Source organism: Phyllopteryx taeniolatus, chromosome 1 (genome assembly GCF_024500385.1).
Source record: "Phyllopteryx taeniolatus isolate TA_2022b chromosome 1, UOR_Ptae_1.2, whole genome shotgun sequence".
NCBI lineage: Eukaryota > Metazoa > Chordata > Actinopteri > Syngnathiformes > Syngnathidae > Phyllopteryx > Phyllopteryx taeniolatus.
Window position 1 is genome coordinate 30,569,026 of NC_084502.1, and position 17,180 is coordinate 30,586,205.

The 17,180-nt window shown below is 41.9% G+C and overlaps 1 protein-coding gene across 5 annotated transcripts in view; it reads left to right on the top strand.

The window, feature by feature from the left end:
- The window catches only part of slc16a4 (solute carrier family 16 member 4), a 50,395-nt gene extending 37,864 nt beyond the window's left edge, over window positions 1-12,531 (top strand). For 3 of the 5 annotated variants that reach the window (XM_061788399.1, XM_061788412.1, XM_061788420.1), the window contains 3 exons: window positions 200-411; window positions 3,922-4,015; window positions 8,382-12,531. In XM_061788399.1, coding sequence (XP_061644383.1) covers window positions 200-411; window positions 3,922-4,015; window positions 8,382-8,593 — 518 coding nt within the window. In that variant the 3' untranslated portion in view covers window positions 8,594-12,531. Of the gene's footprint in view, window positions 1-199; window positions 412-3,921; window positions 4,016-5,917; window positions 6,039-8,381 lie in introns of all 5 variants that reach the window. The other 2 variants (XR_009790592.1, XR_009790590.1) reach the window with 2 other exon arrangements.
- Window positions 12,532-17,180: the final 4,649 nt, after the last annotated feature.

The following is a 17,180-nucleotide window of genomic DNA, read 5'->3' on the forward strand; positions in this document are numbered from 1 at the left end:
ATATATTACTTTCGTTTGTATTGTTATTCCTATAGTTCTCTTTTTATTTATAATTTTCTTGCCCTCTTTCATTAAATCTTACTCTACGTTGACATCGAAGACATGTTTCATAAGATATCATTTGAATCTTGAACATACATTACAGTGTGGATAAGTGAATTGTGCAAAGTCCAACATCACTTGTTTCTCTCTTGTGCAGGCATTACAGAGACAATCGCCCAGCTGGCCTCGGGCTGGGTGACGGACCGGAACCTGTTCCATAAGTACCACTACCACAAGGCCTACCTGATCCTCTGCGGCCTGGTCAATCTGCTTTCGCCGCTGGCCACCTCCTATATCCTGCTCATGGTCTACGCCGTCTTCTTTGCCATCTTCTGTGGTGGCTACATGGCTCTGCTGCTGCCTGTTCTGGTGAGACAGAAACAGCTTTGTCATCATGTGTAGTGTTGTATTGTACAATAAATACATATAAACATTACAATCGACATCATTTTTGGGTTTTAATACTCTTCCCATCCATAGTCCAGACCCACATGTTTTATTCTCCTGTTCTCTCTGCACATATTAGATGGCACTGGGAAAAAAGCTTGGCATTTTGGGATCGCTAGCTTTCTAGTAGATCGTTTGGAGAAATTCCATAGTCGTTTGTCCACTTACAAACCCTCGAATTTGCTTAAAATGGCAGCTTCAAGCCAAGATGGCCATCTTCCTGTGCGGTTTCGAACAGGAGTCCTTGAAACTTTTTGTGCGCCATTTTATGATACACAAGTCCACCCAAATTTGTTTCTATTGGTGAAACTGGTGTTGGTGGCTGACTTATAAAAAACTTTCCAGGGGCCCCTATTGATGGCATTAGTCCAAATTGGCTGCTTCAAATCAACATGGCCGACTTCCTATTCAGTTTGGGGCATGGCTACTTTTCAGTCCTGGTATGATAGACATGTCCACCCAATGTTTTGTCAATCGGTGAAACTGGTGTCAGGGGCTGATTGATTTTGTAAATTTATTTGAATGAGTTTCGGGGATCGTGTTAGGAACCACTAAAATACAAATGTACAATTTCACCCGGACACATCCATCCATCCATTTTCTGAGCCGCTTAGCCTCACAAGGGTCGCAGGAGTACTGGAGCCTATCCCAGCTATCTTCAGGCAGGAGGCGGGGTACACCCTGAACTGGTTGCCAGCCAATCGCAGGGCAGATACAAAGAAACAACCATCCGCACTCACATTCACACCTACGGGCAATTTAGAGTCTCCAATTCATGTATGTTTTTGGGATGTGGGCGGAAACCGGAGTGCCCGGAGAAAACCCACGCAGGCACGGGGAGAACATGCAAACTCCACACAGGCGGGGCCAGGGATTGAACCCCGGTCCTCAGAACTGTGAGGCAGACGCTCTAACCAGTCGTCCACCGTGCCGCCACCCGGACACATAGATACAGTAAATGAAGCAATTGAATCAAAGGCATGTCATGCACAATTGTTTCAACAGAAAATACTTGGTGTAGAGAGTGCAGGGTGAGTGGAAATAAGGAATTTCACATGGTGACTGTTGAAAGATCAGACTACACGTTGCTGTGCAGGTTTGCCATGAGTTCTTGAGAGGTCCAAAACAAACACAGAGTTCAGACTGCCACCAGGTCAGCACGGAGCTAGTTATCACATATGCCCCTTTCTCAAATTCTTATATTTTTGCATAGTTTCCCCATTTTAATCTTTAAGATTATCAAACAAATGGACATATCAGACATAAAACCCAAGTGAATTTAAAATGCTATTTTTAAATGGTGATTTCATTTATTAAGGAAAAGTTACCTGCCCGCGTCAAAAAGTAATGACCCCCTTTGTTAAATCAATAATTAATTGTGGCTAATCACAATTCTTTGTTAATTTTCACTGATCACACCCAAGCCTGATTACCTCCACACCTGTTAAATCAAGAAATCACTTAAACAGAATCTGTCCAGACAAATTCAAGTCAGACAAAAGATCTAAACAAATAAAATGACAGCATCCAAAGATATTCCAAAACAGTCAAGAAATAAAGTAATTGACATCTTACCAGTCTGGAAAGGGTTACAAAAGCCATTCTAAAGCTTTAGGATACCAGGGAAGTGTAGGGAGAGCCATTATCCTTACATGGAGAAAACATGGAACAGTGGTGTATCTTCCCAGGAGTCGCCGGCCTACAAAGATTAACCCAAGAGAACAGCAATGATTCATCCAGGAGGTCACAAAGGAACTCAGGACAACTTCCAAAGAACTGCAGGCCTCCCTTGCCTCAGTTAAGGTCAGTGTTCATGTCACAAGAATAAAGAAGAGACTGGTCAAAAACGGAATCCATGGAAGAGTTCCAATGTGAAAACTAGAGCTGACCAAAAAGAACATAAAGGTTCATCTTACTTTTGCAAAAAAACAACAACATCTGAATGATGACCAAGACTTTTGGGAGAATATTATATGGACTGATGAGATGACAGTTCAGCTTTTTGGAAGGTGTTTGTCTCGTTACATCTGGCGTAAATGTAACACAGCATTTCAGAAAAAACATCATACCAACAGTCAAACATGGTGGCGGTAGTGTGATGGTCTTGGGCTGCTTTTCTCCTGCAGGACCTGGACAACTTGCGGTGATTGATGGAACCATGAATTTTGCTCTTTAACAGAAAATCCTGAAGGAGAATGTTCGGCCATGAGTTTGTGACCTCAAGCTGAAGCGCACTTGGGTTCTGCAGCAGGATAACGATCCAAAAAACACCAGCAAGTCAAAAAGGACTAATGAAGGTTTTGGAGTGGCCTAGTCAAACTCCAGACTTGAATCTGATTGAAATGCAGTGGCATGACCTTAAAAAGGCCATTCATGCCCCAACACCCCGCATTTTTGCTGAATTCAAACAATTCTGCAAGGAAGAGTAGGCCTAAATAAGGGCCAAAATATCTCCGCAGAGATGTGAACGACTCATTGCCAACTTGATTCCAGGTCTTGATGACGATGGCCCATGCAAAAATATACAAATTTGAGAAGGGGGCCAATAAATTTAAAAAAAGTAAATTTGTGAACCTTTATTAACTCTACAGGCATAATTGTACATTACATTTTGTTTTAAATATTTTATAAATATTGCACTATTGCATTTATTGTGTTTTCAGTTTACAGTATATCATCTCCTTTGTTCTTTTACTATGTGTGTAGTCCAGTAGTATAGAAATGTACTATATATATATATATATATATATATATATATATATATATATATATATATATATATATATATACACAGACATATACATATATATATATGTATGTATGTATGTATGTATGTATGTATGTATGTATAGCGACATGGTGGACGACTGGTTAGCACATATGCCTCACAGGACTGGGGTTCTGTGGAGTTTGCATGTTCTCCCCGTGCCTGCGTGGGTTTTCTCCCAGAACTCCGGTTTCCTCCCTCATTGCAAAAACATGCATGGTAGGTTAATTGAAGACTCTAAATTGCCCGCAGGTGCAAATGTGAGAGTGAATGGTTGTTTGTTTATATGTGCCCTAAGATTGGTTGGTGACCAGTTCATGGTGTAACTCGCCTCTCGCCCAGAGTCAGCTGGGATAGGGTCCAGCATGCCCGTGACTCTAGTGAGTATAGGCGCTACGTAAAATGGATGGATGGATATATATATAATTTATATATACCATCCATTTTCCATATGCATATGTGTTTTCTGTATGTATGTATACTATAAACAACATATCATACAGTATCTGTTGCAATAAGTTCCATTTCCTGTTCCTGTTCTATGATTTTCATTGCACTTTTCATCTTCTGTCATTACTGGTACGTTTCTGTGGTGGCATAAAAAAAAAGAAAATCCTTGCTGCTCACTGAGGTGAAGTCACATCTTTCTTTTTCCTACTGTTCAGGTGGATCTGGTGGGGGCGGAGAAACTCAATAACTCCATGGGCTTCTCCATGTTCTTTGTGGGCTTAGGCTGCCTCACGGGTCCTCCTTTGGCAGGTAAGTCACCAAACAGAACCCCCCCCCCACATCCCCACTTACTGGCGACCAGTCCCTCGTTTGTCTGTATGTACCCTATGACTGACTGGAGACCATTCCAGGGTGTAGCCCACTTCTCAGCTGGGATGGACTCGAGCTTACCTTAATGCGACACAAATGAGGGCGAGCGTTATAGAAATGGATGGATGGATATTTCCATGGGGCCCTAAAACTTCAGTCCGTCTGTGACTAAAGTTAGGAGCAGACAGGATTTGAGGCTTGCTTTGACAAATAGGCGGTGAGAGGTTACTGGTGAGTCAACCTCTTAGAATAACATCATTGTAGTCAAAATGGGACTGGATTTTTTTTTTTTTTTTATATTGGTATCCAATTTTAGTGCTACCATTAAGGTGAACCTTCCGTCCCTGGTCCAACTTCCATTTAGTAGCTTTCCAAAACAAAATTCCCATCGAGAGTCATTCTATCTGAAAATGTCCAAATTGGGCCCAATTGACCAGTTTTCCTGAGTCTGCAATTTATCATCACGGAATACAGACACAATAATCCTCTGTTATATCACGGTTCTTAGTTCGCGGTCCCACTATACTGTAGATTTTGTACTTTCCAAAAGTCTGCAGCCTTTCTTTAAATGCTGCTTTGTCAACATGTTCAATAGCTGCATCTCTTCCAATAGTGAGTACCGATACCATAGGTGTCAAACTCAAGGCATAGGGGCCAGATGGGCCTGCCACATCATTTTATGTGGCCCGCGAAAGCAAATCATGCTCGTCAACTTCCGTGATTTTTGCTAAAATCTGTACCCAAATTCCAAATTGTCATAATAATAAGCAATAAAGTTGAGATATTGCATGTTTCTGCATAACTACAATGCGGCCCGAGACAAAAGTTAGTTTGACCCCCCCTGACATATATTGTATATACATATATATATATATATATATATAGAGAGAGAGAGAGAGAGAGAGAGAGAGAGAGAGAGAGAGCGAGAGCGAGAGCGAGAGAGAGCTGAATATGCATTAATTGAAGGAAATGTTGGTTCATCCTTTGACCTCATGATTCTCATTTGCTCTGACATGCACTGTGAGCTGTAAGGTCTTATGTAGACAGGTGTGAGGTTTTCCTCAACAAGTCCAATCAGTAAAATCAAACACAGCTGGACTCCAATGAAGGTGTAGAACCATCTCAAGGATGATCAGAAGAAATGGTCAGCACCCGAGTTCAATATATGAGTGTCACAGCAAAGGGTCTGAATACTTATGGCTGTGTGATATTTCAGTTCTTCTTTTTTAATAAATCTGCAAAAATGTAAAAAATTCAGTTTTTTTTCTGTCAATATGGGGTGCTGTGTGTACATTAATGAGGAAAAAAATGAACTTAAATGATTTTATCAAATGGCTGCAATATAACAAAGAGTGAGAAATTTAAGGCGGTCTGAATACTTTCCGTACCCACTGTATCTATTCTCTCTCTCTCTCACTCTCTCTCTCTCTCTCTCTCTCTCTCTATGTATATATATATATATATATATATATATATATATATATATACATATATATATATATATACGTATATATATATATATACATATATATATATATATATATATATATATATATATATATATATATATACATATATATATATATATATATATATATATATATATATATACACACATATATATATATATATATATATATACACACACACACACACACACTGTAAAAACACACACACACAGTATATTCATTCCTTAGCTTAATAATGGTTGACCTCCCACGTTGTGAGCCAACCAGTCGGGCCCTCACGCCTGCTGGAGTATTTCAGGGTTGAAATGCAAAGGATGATCCCTTCGAGGGCACTTCATAAATAGCACGTATCTCTGTTTTCATCTCCCTGCAGCAGAAACCGACATTAGGAAAACGACCCTACCGTTTGACAGACGACAAGCCTGAAGCTCATTCTTGTTTTCACACGCCCGGTTGGCCAGCTTATTTGGAGGAGGGAAAAAAAAGTTGTCTATGTAAGATATATAAAATTGTTTGTTTTTAATAATAAAATAATAATGTATTCCGTTATTGTTTATAATAAATTTAATTGTATGTCATTAGTTGGTCATTTTAATAAAATTAGTTAGTGAGATAACTAATTAAAACAAATTTATTAACTAACTTTAGGCGGACAAAACGGTAAAATGAATACCCCAAACATTGCAGGTTCTTTATGTAAATGCTCAGTGGGCCGATTAAAGAACGGGGCAGGTCTCCCCATATGTATTGATGGAAATGCGGGCAAATGTTGGCTGGTCTTTTAGGTGTGACTATTTATCAATAGTGCTGTTTTCTTGGCGTTATTGTCAACCAGCCTAAGTGGGCGCAGCTGGTGTGCATATGCCAACCAATTGATTGTGCGCAATGAATTCCGCCTAGCAACAAAGTGTCTTAATGAGAGCTCGCTGATATTCATTGGCCAAAATACAGAAGGGATAAAGAATTGAAAAGAATTAGCACACCTGACATCCATTTGGAACACTCTGCTTGAAATCACTCTGTTTTTTGGGGTGTACAGTAGCCACTCGTTTATCGCGGGGGTTACGGTCAGACCTTCCTGCAATGTGAACATATGTGATGGAGAGACCATATAATTATGTATATATATTTTAAAGCTTTAGGTTGATTGAAGACTCCGAATTGCCCATAGGTATGAATGTGAGTGCGAATGGTTGTTTGTTTATATGTGCTCTGCAATTGGCTGCCGACCAGTTCAGGGTGTACCCCGCCTCTCGCCCGAAGTTAGCTGGGGTAGGTTCCAGCACGCCCGCGACCCTGGTGAGGATAAACGGTACAGAAAATGGATGGATGGATTTCAAAGCTTTATACATCATACCAATACAAAATATGCACGTGAGGTGCAAGTATTATTTTTGTCCACTTGGGATTGTCATCCTCATGTTCTACACTGTAGTTAGTATCTGTGACTTTGTGTGTATGTGGCTTTAAAAGGCAGGGCCTAGCCTATTGAGTTACATGGGAGTCAGCGAATGAGAGTCTAGAGTTGACTGGCTATTAACTAGTTAACCCGTTAGCCAATCTAGGTGGTGAACATGTTGCCGTTAGTTGAAGCTGTGCAGCTAATGTATAATTGTGTTTGTTATACATGTATTTATTTTGTTAGCATTTGTTCACGAAAGCAATTGAAAGTGCACCGGCGGCTGTGTCTATCCTTGAACACCTGTGGAGGGATTACAATTCGTTCCAAGTAGTGTTTGTCGGCTATATTAATTAAATTAGCAAAAAATGTGTAAGGTCCCAGGGTGGAGTGAAAAATCTGTGATATAAAATTAAATATACAGGGTGATTGAAAAGTAACAACCTATTTTTAAGTACTTGTAATTTATTTCTGAACAATAATTCTTACAAGAAATGAACATGAAACGAAAGTGTATTGCGTGGAGTTTTATTTAAAATTCGATATGGGTGCCAGCATTAGCCACCAATTTCTCAAGCCGCATTAACTGATTTCACAAGGAAAAAAAAGGAGGATAGAAGACATAACTTCTCGTATTCGCCCTTCAAGTTCTTCCAAAGTCGTTGGTTTGGTAGAATAGACTTGCTCCTTTAATCATGGAACATACCCCAAAAAAATTAGAAAAATATTACAACATATGAATAAATTATAAGTATTTTAAAATAGGGAGTTACTTTTCAATCACCCTATATACGCTTTTAATAATCCACGATACGGTGAGACCGCGAAAGGTGACTTGCAATATGGCGAGGGACACTCGTCTGTGCCGACATTTACTGGTGACCAGTCTAGGGTGTATCCAACATCTCACCCAGTCAGCTGGGATGAGCTCTAGCTCACCCTAATGAGGACAAGGCAAGGCAAGGCAGCTTTACAGGGGACCGCTGCCATTCGCGGGGGATAGGACAGCGAATAGCAAAAATCCGCACGTAATTGACGCTCATTATAATTGCATTGAAAAAAAACATTTACTCCAAAAATTCTTGAATAAGCAGGGATATAACGGCGATAAGCATTTTCCACGAAAATGGAGGTCAGTCTCCCCCTCCGCCCCCCCCCACCAAAATATAAGTAATAAAAAAAAATAAAAAATCTGTGAATAGCTGAATATGCATTAATTGAAGGAAATGTTGGTTCATCCAATTATTTATCATTTTAGACAGTGATTGACAAGCACCATATAAAATGGATGGATGGCTGACGAAATTCATTTTTGAAATTTTTGTTGTGGGCCACAAGAACCCCCTGCTTTACTGGCTTAAATGAGTTTTTCCCCACATAAAACTGCAACTGCGGACAATTGAATGCGTTTGTGTGTGTGTGTTATTTCCACGGCCAGGCTTCCTGTACGACTACATGCAGACATACGACTGCTCCTTCTACCTGGCGGGGCTCTGCTACCTGCTCTCCTCGCTCTCGCTCTTCCTGGAGCCGCTGGCCCAGCGTTGGAGAGCCCGGCAGAACGAAGTGTACCGGGCCAAGGCGGCGCAGAGCGGCTGCAGGACCAACGGTTGCTTCGCCCCGGACCGCCCCCACAACGGCGTCGTGTAAGCGCCAACCAGCGTGACTGGGACGCCGTGTCTACAAGCGTCACCCAAGGATTGACGAGACTGGTGGACTGAACCTCGATAAGCCAAAATTGTAGTCTGTAGACATACAAGATATTATATATAATCCCCTGTTTGTGTCAGAGGCACATGGCATCCAGCACATTTTGGATAGTAGCAACATATAGCCGACTCTTGCCTTGTTGAAAATAAGCTATGCAAAAACCTGCTTTTCACCGCACGTACACGCCCTTAAAAAGCTGTTACCCTGGCAATGAAGCACTTTGGGGCCAAGTTGGAACAAGCTGCATGACTTTACACTAAGTGGACAAACACGATGGGCTCCAAGGCTGTGAGGCTGCATATGTACTGTATGTTTTACATACAGTACACCACCGCGCGTCTCTCTTTACACATAGGTAGAGGCCAAGCAAGCTGCGCAAAAATGTGGGGGTCGTGGGCCACTTGTATCGTAACATTGGGTGTTGAATAGAACTAATATATAGCCAGCAGAAATTTTATCCTTTTTGTTTGGTAAAAAAAAATATATATATATATATATATATGAATGATTGTTTCTTTATATGTGCCCTGCGATTGGCTGGCGACCGGTTCAGGGTGTACCCCGCCTCTCGTCCGAAGATAGCTGGAATAGGCCCGCGACCCGAGTGAGGAGAAGCGGTGAAGAAAATGGATGGATGGATGGAGATTTTTTGATTTTTTTTTCCCGGCTAGAACTTAGCCTGGCGGCACAGTGGGCGACTGGTCAGCACATCTGCCTCACAGTTCTGAGGACCTGGTTTCAAATCCGGCCTCGCCTGCGTGGGTTTTCACCGGGTACTCCAGTTTCCTCCCACATTCCAAAAACATGCATGGTAGGTTGACTGATGACTCTAAATTGCCCATACGTGTGAATTTAAGTGTGAATGATTATTTGTCGATGTATGTCCCCTGCGATTGGTTGGCAACCAGTTCAGGTTGTACTTTGAGCCTCTAGCTCAAAGTCAGCTGGGAGAGGCACCAGCTCGCCCGTGACCCGAGTGAGGATAAGCGGTACGGAAAGTGGATGGATGGAAGTTTTAGCCTTTTGTATTTTTATTTTTTATTTTTTTTTTTACATAAAAACATTTTCCCCTCTTTTAGTTTTAAATTTTAAAACCAGAAATGTTAGCCTACTTTTTACATTTAAAAAATAGTTTTTGCAATTATTATTATTTATTTGTTTTACTTTAAAAGAGGTCAATATGACTCCTTTTACATATTGCATGCAAAAAATTCCAGCAGAAGTTTTATCTTATTTTGTTTACATTTAAAAAAATTGTTTGGCCTTTTTTTTTTAACTTTAAAGGGTTGAAATTTACCTGTTTATTTAAAAGAATTTCAAAAATATTTTTAGTTAGTTCAGTTTTATGCTTTTCATTTTACTTTTCAAAATATATTTTCACAATTTCTTAAAATTTTAAAAAGGCTCAATTTGATCCATTTAGTTTTAAAAATATTTTTCCTGCAGAAGTTCCATCCATCCATCCATCCATTTTCTGATCCGCTTATCCTCACTAGGGTTGCGGGTGTTCTTGAGCCTATCCCATCTATCAACGGGCAGGGGGCGGGATACACCCTGAACCGGTCGCCAGCCAATCGCAGGGCACATTTAAACAAACAACCATTCGTACTCACATTCACACCTACGGGTAATTTAGAGTCTTCAATCAACCCACCATGCATGTTTTTGGGATGTGAGAGTTATACATTTTAAAATGTCCATCCATCCATTTACTTGCGCTTATCTGATGTCAGGTCACGGGGGCAGTAGTTTTAGCAGGGAAGCCCAGACTTCCCTCTTCCCAGCGGCTCAACTCTGAGCCCCTCCCGGATGACCGAGCTTCTCCCAGGGAGAGCCCGGACACCCTGTGGAGGAAAATCATTTTGGCCGCTTGTATCCGCGATCTTGTTTTTCGGTCACGACCCACAGCCCGTGACCATTGGTAAGGGTAGGAACGCAGATCGACCGGTAAGTCGAGACATTTGCCTTTCGGCTCAGCTCCTTCTTCACCAAAACAGATTGATATAGAGTCTATCTGACTGCAGATGCTGCGCTGATCCGCCTGTCGATCTCTCGTTCCATTCTTCCCTCACTTGTGAACAAGACCCCAAGATACTTGAACTCCTCCACTTGGGGCAGGATCTCCTCCCTGACCCGGAAAGGGCACTCCACCCTTTTCCGACTGAGGACTGTGGTCTCAGATTTGGAGGTGCTGATTTTCATCCCAACCGCGTCACACTCCGGTCCTGTGAGAACTGAAGGTCACGGCTTGATAAAGCCATCAGAACCACATCATCTGCAAAAAGCAGAGACGTAATACTGACATTGCCAAACCGGACCCCCTCAACACCTCGGCTGCGCCTAGGAATTCTGTCCTTGAGGGTAATGAACAGAATCAGTGAAAAAAGGGCAGCCTTGGCAGAGTCCAACCCTCACCGGAAACGAATCCAACATACTGCCGGGAACGTGGACCAAACTCTGACACTGGTCATCCAGGGACCAAACAGCCCATATCAGGCGCTCCGATACCCCATACTTCTGAGGCACCCCCCTCCGAGGGACATGATCGAACGCCTTCTCCAAGTCCACAAAACACATGTGGACTGGGTGGGCGAACTCCCATGCACCCACTAGGACCCTGCCGAGGGTCTAGAGCTGGTCCACTGTTCCATGGCCGGGACGAAAACCACACTGCTGCTCCTGAATCTGAGATTCGACTTCTGGACCCTCGTCTCCAGAACCCCTGATATAACCTTACCAGGGAGGCCGTGGAGTGTAATCCCCTATAGTTGGAACACCCCTTCCGGTTCCCTCCAATTTACTAAAATGAGAAATAAAGTAATGGACATTTGGGAGGCGGCATGGTGTGCACGTGGTAAGCAATGTGGGTCCTAGTAATCTGGCTTCCTCCCGCATTCCCAAAACATGTTAGGTGCATTGAAGAGTCTAAATTGTCCTTACGTGTGAATGCGAATGTTTTTTGTTTTTAGATTTTTTTCTCCAATACTCCAGAGAAATTGGCGAGTAATTCCTTTGATCCCAATTTGCATTGCAAGCGACTGTCACGTGGCCCCGACGCCTTCTTCTGCAGTTTTGACACAATTTATTGATCCGCAGCATCTTTGCCTACCTCACACACTCACACACACACACACACACACACACACACGACACACTCATTTTGCTTAGTCAGTGTGCGCAAGCTCAGCTTTTTTGCGCCATATTTCTGCAATGGCCGTCTCTGCCGGTTACTATGTGTAGCACCTTGCTGCGAGTTGACTGAAGGTGAAAACCGCCCATCAACAAGCGGCAATGCTTGGTTTTTATTATGCAAGTCTTCCTGATTTTTGTACTCTCCTTTTCCACCACTGTTTGCCTTATCGGGGTACATTGCAGCACTTGCTGTGATGTCAGCCAAAGACGTGCGAAACCTACTTACGGGCTTATTATTGGGCTTCTTATTATTCCTACGCGTGAGGCAGACTCTAGGTTTTGTTACACTGCCCTCTATAGGCAGACGACGGCTCCTACTGCAAGAATGCCAGCACAATTAGTTCTTGTTTTTCCCCCTCAAGTCACTTGCACAATGCTGCACTGAGCCCTGAAGCCTTTTTGTGTTGCTGTTGCAATCGCCGCAGCAGTCACAATGCACAAAAGCTCTTTTTCCTCCTTCTCTAACGAGTTGCGGTCAAGGGCCAAGCCGCGTTCTGTAGCCTTTTCGGATACTTTTCATTATTACCTGTCACCTATTATGTTGATAGCGTTCAACTGTGTTTTATTCTGGCTAACTGATGGAGAGTGTAGAAAACTTTGTGCTTTTAACCAATCATAGCTATTTTGTTGGTGTTCATTTTTAAACGCACACAAGCCAGCCGAAATAAAACGGACATGTGACTGTTCTTGTGTGATTTATTCAGACGCAAAAAAATAAAAAATAAATAAAAAATCAGGACACTGTTGAATTGTACCATTTTAAATGATTTTATTGATATTTTCAGACATGGTGATACAGTACAAGCAGTACTGTAGACCTTTTCTTAAAGTTTGTACACAACAGGCGCTAAGGTGAGATGGCAGAAAAATCGACTACCGCTGACCTGAACTAAAAAAAACAACATGTGTTTGGGGCTGTGCACCAAGATATGTCTTTTTTTTTGCAATTCCCTTAAAAAAAAGTTGGAGGATAAATCGAGTGGATGTTGTAAATAGTGGAACAGAAAAGTTTGCAAGACTGTGAAGCAAACCCCCATCATTGGGTTCGCGGAAGGCATTTTCTCACAGGTATGTAAAATGTTTGATTGTGTTGTCTTCGAGTAATTTAGGAAAACATAATGGCTAACGTCAGCGCTACACCAAGCTATCCATTTTCCTGTCAAAAGACCACGTCTGCCATTGCCATGCCAAAAAAAAAAAAAAAAAAAAAAACTTACCTTAAATGTTTTCTCCTTTAACATGAGTGAAACAAAAGAGATTACTTACAGCAGACAAGCAATGGTGGTGCGTTCAGAGGCCTGTGGACAAAGCCGCCTCCTCTCATGAAAGCCTGGTAAAGAAACACAGTCAAACATGTTGTGTTATCGTATTGTTAGTTGTGTGGTTTCTCAGCTGGGCCAGAAGTGCACAATGCTCACTTTTGATTGATTGACACTTGATGTATGTATCAACATTTGATACAGCTCTTGTCATATTATAGCTAGGAAACTGTATATGACACAATGTTTTTGTCAAAGGATAACAGTGATATCACGATATGTGATCATCAATAACTACCACGCAGTTATGTAATTGCACCTCAGACACCTACAGTATCCATATATGATCCTCGTGTATCAATATAGTATCAAAGTGGTGGAAAGCAGTAAGTACAAATACTTCATTATTGTACTTAAATAGATTTGTTTTCGGTATCTGTACTTGATTTGAGTAATTATTTTTCGGACAACTTTTTACTTCTACTCTGTACATTTGAAAACAGATACAGGAAATGTACTTTCTACTTACTTGGACGACACGAATATTTTGATCAGAAAATAATTGTAGTTATTTATAATTATGACTTTAATTATTGTCTTTTATGTTGATTATACAGCACTTTGTAACAGCTGCGTTTGTTTTTGAAGTGTTCTAGTAAAAAAGTTGAGTAGCTGGCTCCTGCGTTGGGCCCTGTTGTTGGTTGGGGCCCCCGTGCTCTCCGGGGGTGACGGTGGCTATGAGGTACGCTGGGGGAGTCCGGTCCCCTTGCCCCCTCCATTGGGGGCTGGTCGGGGCGCTTCGGTTGGGCTCGGGCACCGCCCTGGATCCTGTCCCCCTGACTGATTGGGTGTGCTGGCTACCAATAACGCAGGTTTGTTTAAGACATCAACTCACAGGTTCTTACAGGTGTTTAGACACAAAAAGAATCCCACCGCACCACTCGTCAGTAAGACTGTTTTGTTCATTTCCCACATTCTGTCCTGTCTAGCCCTTTTCTGTCCTCTCTCATCTTGTCCCCCCCCATCCACCAATATGAACACAATTTGACTTTTGTAACGTTACTTGTGGTCAAATACCGAGCCAAATTTGAACAGAGGAAGTATTACAAACGCCCCTGTTGCACAGCAAAACTGTTCCAGCACAAAAGGCATACGGATTCACCATTGTGCAAGGCCGTGCAGCTGAACAGGACCAAAGAAAAAAAAAAAAAAAAAGAAAGAAATAAGTTTGAGTTGAGCTGAGTTATAACATCGCAAGACTCTGGGATTGGCATGATGAGACATGTTAACATGTTTACAAAAGCGTACTTTTATGCTCAAGGGCCAGCTCATTTGTTGAGGTAAAAAACAACAACCGAAAAACGAAAATAAGTTTAAATAGGAGTTGTGTCAGAAAGGTTCCAGGACTGTTGCAACACAAGAGATGCTTCAAACCCCAACTGTGAGTTTTCCCCTTTCATGTGTGTTACACTATCAACCATCAATTCTATAAGAGATCTTGCAACGTTTCCTTCAATCAGAAGAAGAAGTGAGAGCTGTGGAAGCACGACTCGTGGCTGCTTCACTATGACAATACATTGAGCACCTGACACTTCCTGCCTGAGAAGAACATCGCCGTCCGGGAGCAACCTCCCGACTCACCCGACTTGGCTCCATGGGATGTTTTTTTTCCCTCTTTCCCAAGCTCAAGGGAGTCACCAAGGGGACCGCTTTGAAGATGTCAAGATAGCCGTGAAAACGAAGCTGCAGAGGATCCAGGAAGAATCCTTCCAGTCCATGAAGGCGCAGCACAGAAGGCTGGGAAAGTGCGTTAAGACTGAGGGGGGATTACTTTGAAGGGCAAAACTTGTAGCTTGGATTTGGAATACATCTTTTATGACAACAGTCCTAAAACCTTTCTGACGCAGCTCATAATGGATGTGTGGCCTGCAGGCTATAGTTTTCTCACGCTTGCCATACACATGATGTCAGTGTATAGACAGACCCTAAATACTGTTAACCTGCGCAGCCCTGTACTTCTTGAACTGACAACAGTTGTATCAAGTCTGTCAGGCTCACTCCGACTCCAATTGCTTTGGTTGTCTCGTTTCCAGTGGCATGTGGAGATTTTGATGATGTCATGCTTTTAGGTTCTATTGTGGACCCCGCAGGCCCGAGTAGCAGAAGTGCACGAAATGAGCAAAAGGGTCTATTCATCTTACAGTGTTTATATTCAGTATACAACTCTGGAACAAATCCAGAAAAAAATTGATCTAGTGACACTTGCATTAACATTATGACTATACATTACTTAATATATAAATAATAATATATATAATATTATATTCTGCTGGAATTTTTATTTTTATATAATATATAATTAATATATATTTTTGTTTGATTGGTTTATTTTGTTGTTACTTTTTGTTCTGGTTTTGCTGTTGTTCTATTGTTGCTTTGTCATCTTATTTGTCTATTGTGAACATTATCTGTAGGAGCCCTTCAAAGGGTTACTCCTAAAAGGAAACTGACATTTTATTTAAATATTAGTGACAAGCACATACATGAACATTTTGTGTTTCCCAACCTCTTAAATAGGTTACTACAAATAATGTATCTTTCAAAAACTTAGATGTGGTTGCGAGATGGCAGAAGGTACAATTAACTTGTGTATTCCCCGTTGCTATTCATGCAGCAAAATAATAGCTTTGCGCTCAACTAAAAGACCCCCATTTCCCACTAAATTGATATATCTTTATTATTTTAGTGCGGTATACATACTTTTTGTGACACTTTTGTCCGGTGTTGTGCTGTGAGATTTTTTCTAACATGACAAGTCTCTAGTGAGGTCAAGTATCTTAAACATCTTTTATGGATTAAATGACGAATGGCAAATTCATTTATAGGCAGCCTTGCATGTTGTACATCCAAGCAAACATGCTTGGATACAAGTTGAATGGACGTAGAAAGGATCTTGTCTTTGTTGAGAGCATTCTGCAATCCACTCTATTCAAATTATAGTGAAACGAGTCAAGAGAAACTGAAAGTAGCCTATAACCAAGCTGTAAGGTTCTACGAGATGGACAAGTGCAAGTGAAGAGGCCTTACTCAGAAATCTAACGTACAAATCTATCTCCTGGATGAATGCCTCAAACTATGAAATCATTTGGAATTTGTTCAACGTAAGTGGGGAAGTACTACATACCACTCCCAGATCTAGTCATTGGTATCACTGCCACTTATATGACGCTTTTTAACGAATATGCACAGTATACATTTTCTTGTATTTTGATGCATCTCTCGCCTATCTCTATGCCTGACTGATTATTGATTGTATGTGCCCTCCTCAATAAATGTTGCAAAACACTCTTTTCTGAAAATGTTGAACCTTTGTAATGGCAGGTCACCATTCAGAGGTGAGCATTATCATCGTTTTAAGGCCTTATCACTGGAACTCATGAGATTGCGCATGTGCCATGGGATGTGTTACCATGACAACCATTGCATTTCCTTACTTACCTCTGCTGCCTTAGCTAGCGATACAGAGCTAGCAGGGCAACGTTGTCCTCCTCCTTCGTACTCACCCGGCTGCCGAGAGGGGGGCGCGGACGTACGGTGTTAAGCTCCTCCAGGGGGGCTCCTTCTTTACACACTAACACGGCTAAGACGGGTGAAGTGTTGGGTGTGTGTGTCTGGAGGGATCCTCAGTGTGGATTCCTTGCGGTGGAGTCAGAAAAAGCAGCAGATGATGAAAAGGGGATGGAGTTGATGTTGCAAACAATATTCCCACGGCGGAACATCATCATCCCCCAGCAAAATAACACAAAGCAGCCATGACACAGCCAGGCCTCGGGGGTCGCTATGGCAACTTGACATGCGGGACCGAGTGGAGTGCTTGGAGTGGACTCCTGCCCGACGCCTTTGCGGCTCCTCCGTGCTCGCTGGAAGTAATTTACATTGTGCAAACTCTATGCAAACCAGCCAGTGGTCTCCCCTTTTCTCTCTCTCGCGCTCTCTTTCTTTCACTTCAACTTCCCGGGAAACACAACCTTTTCCTGGTTTTCCTCAATTCACTTCCATCCAAGAAACTTGGAAGC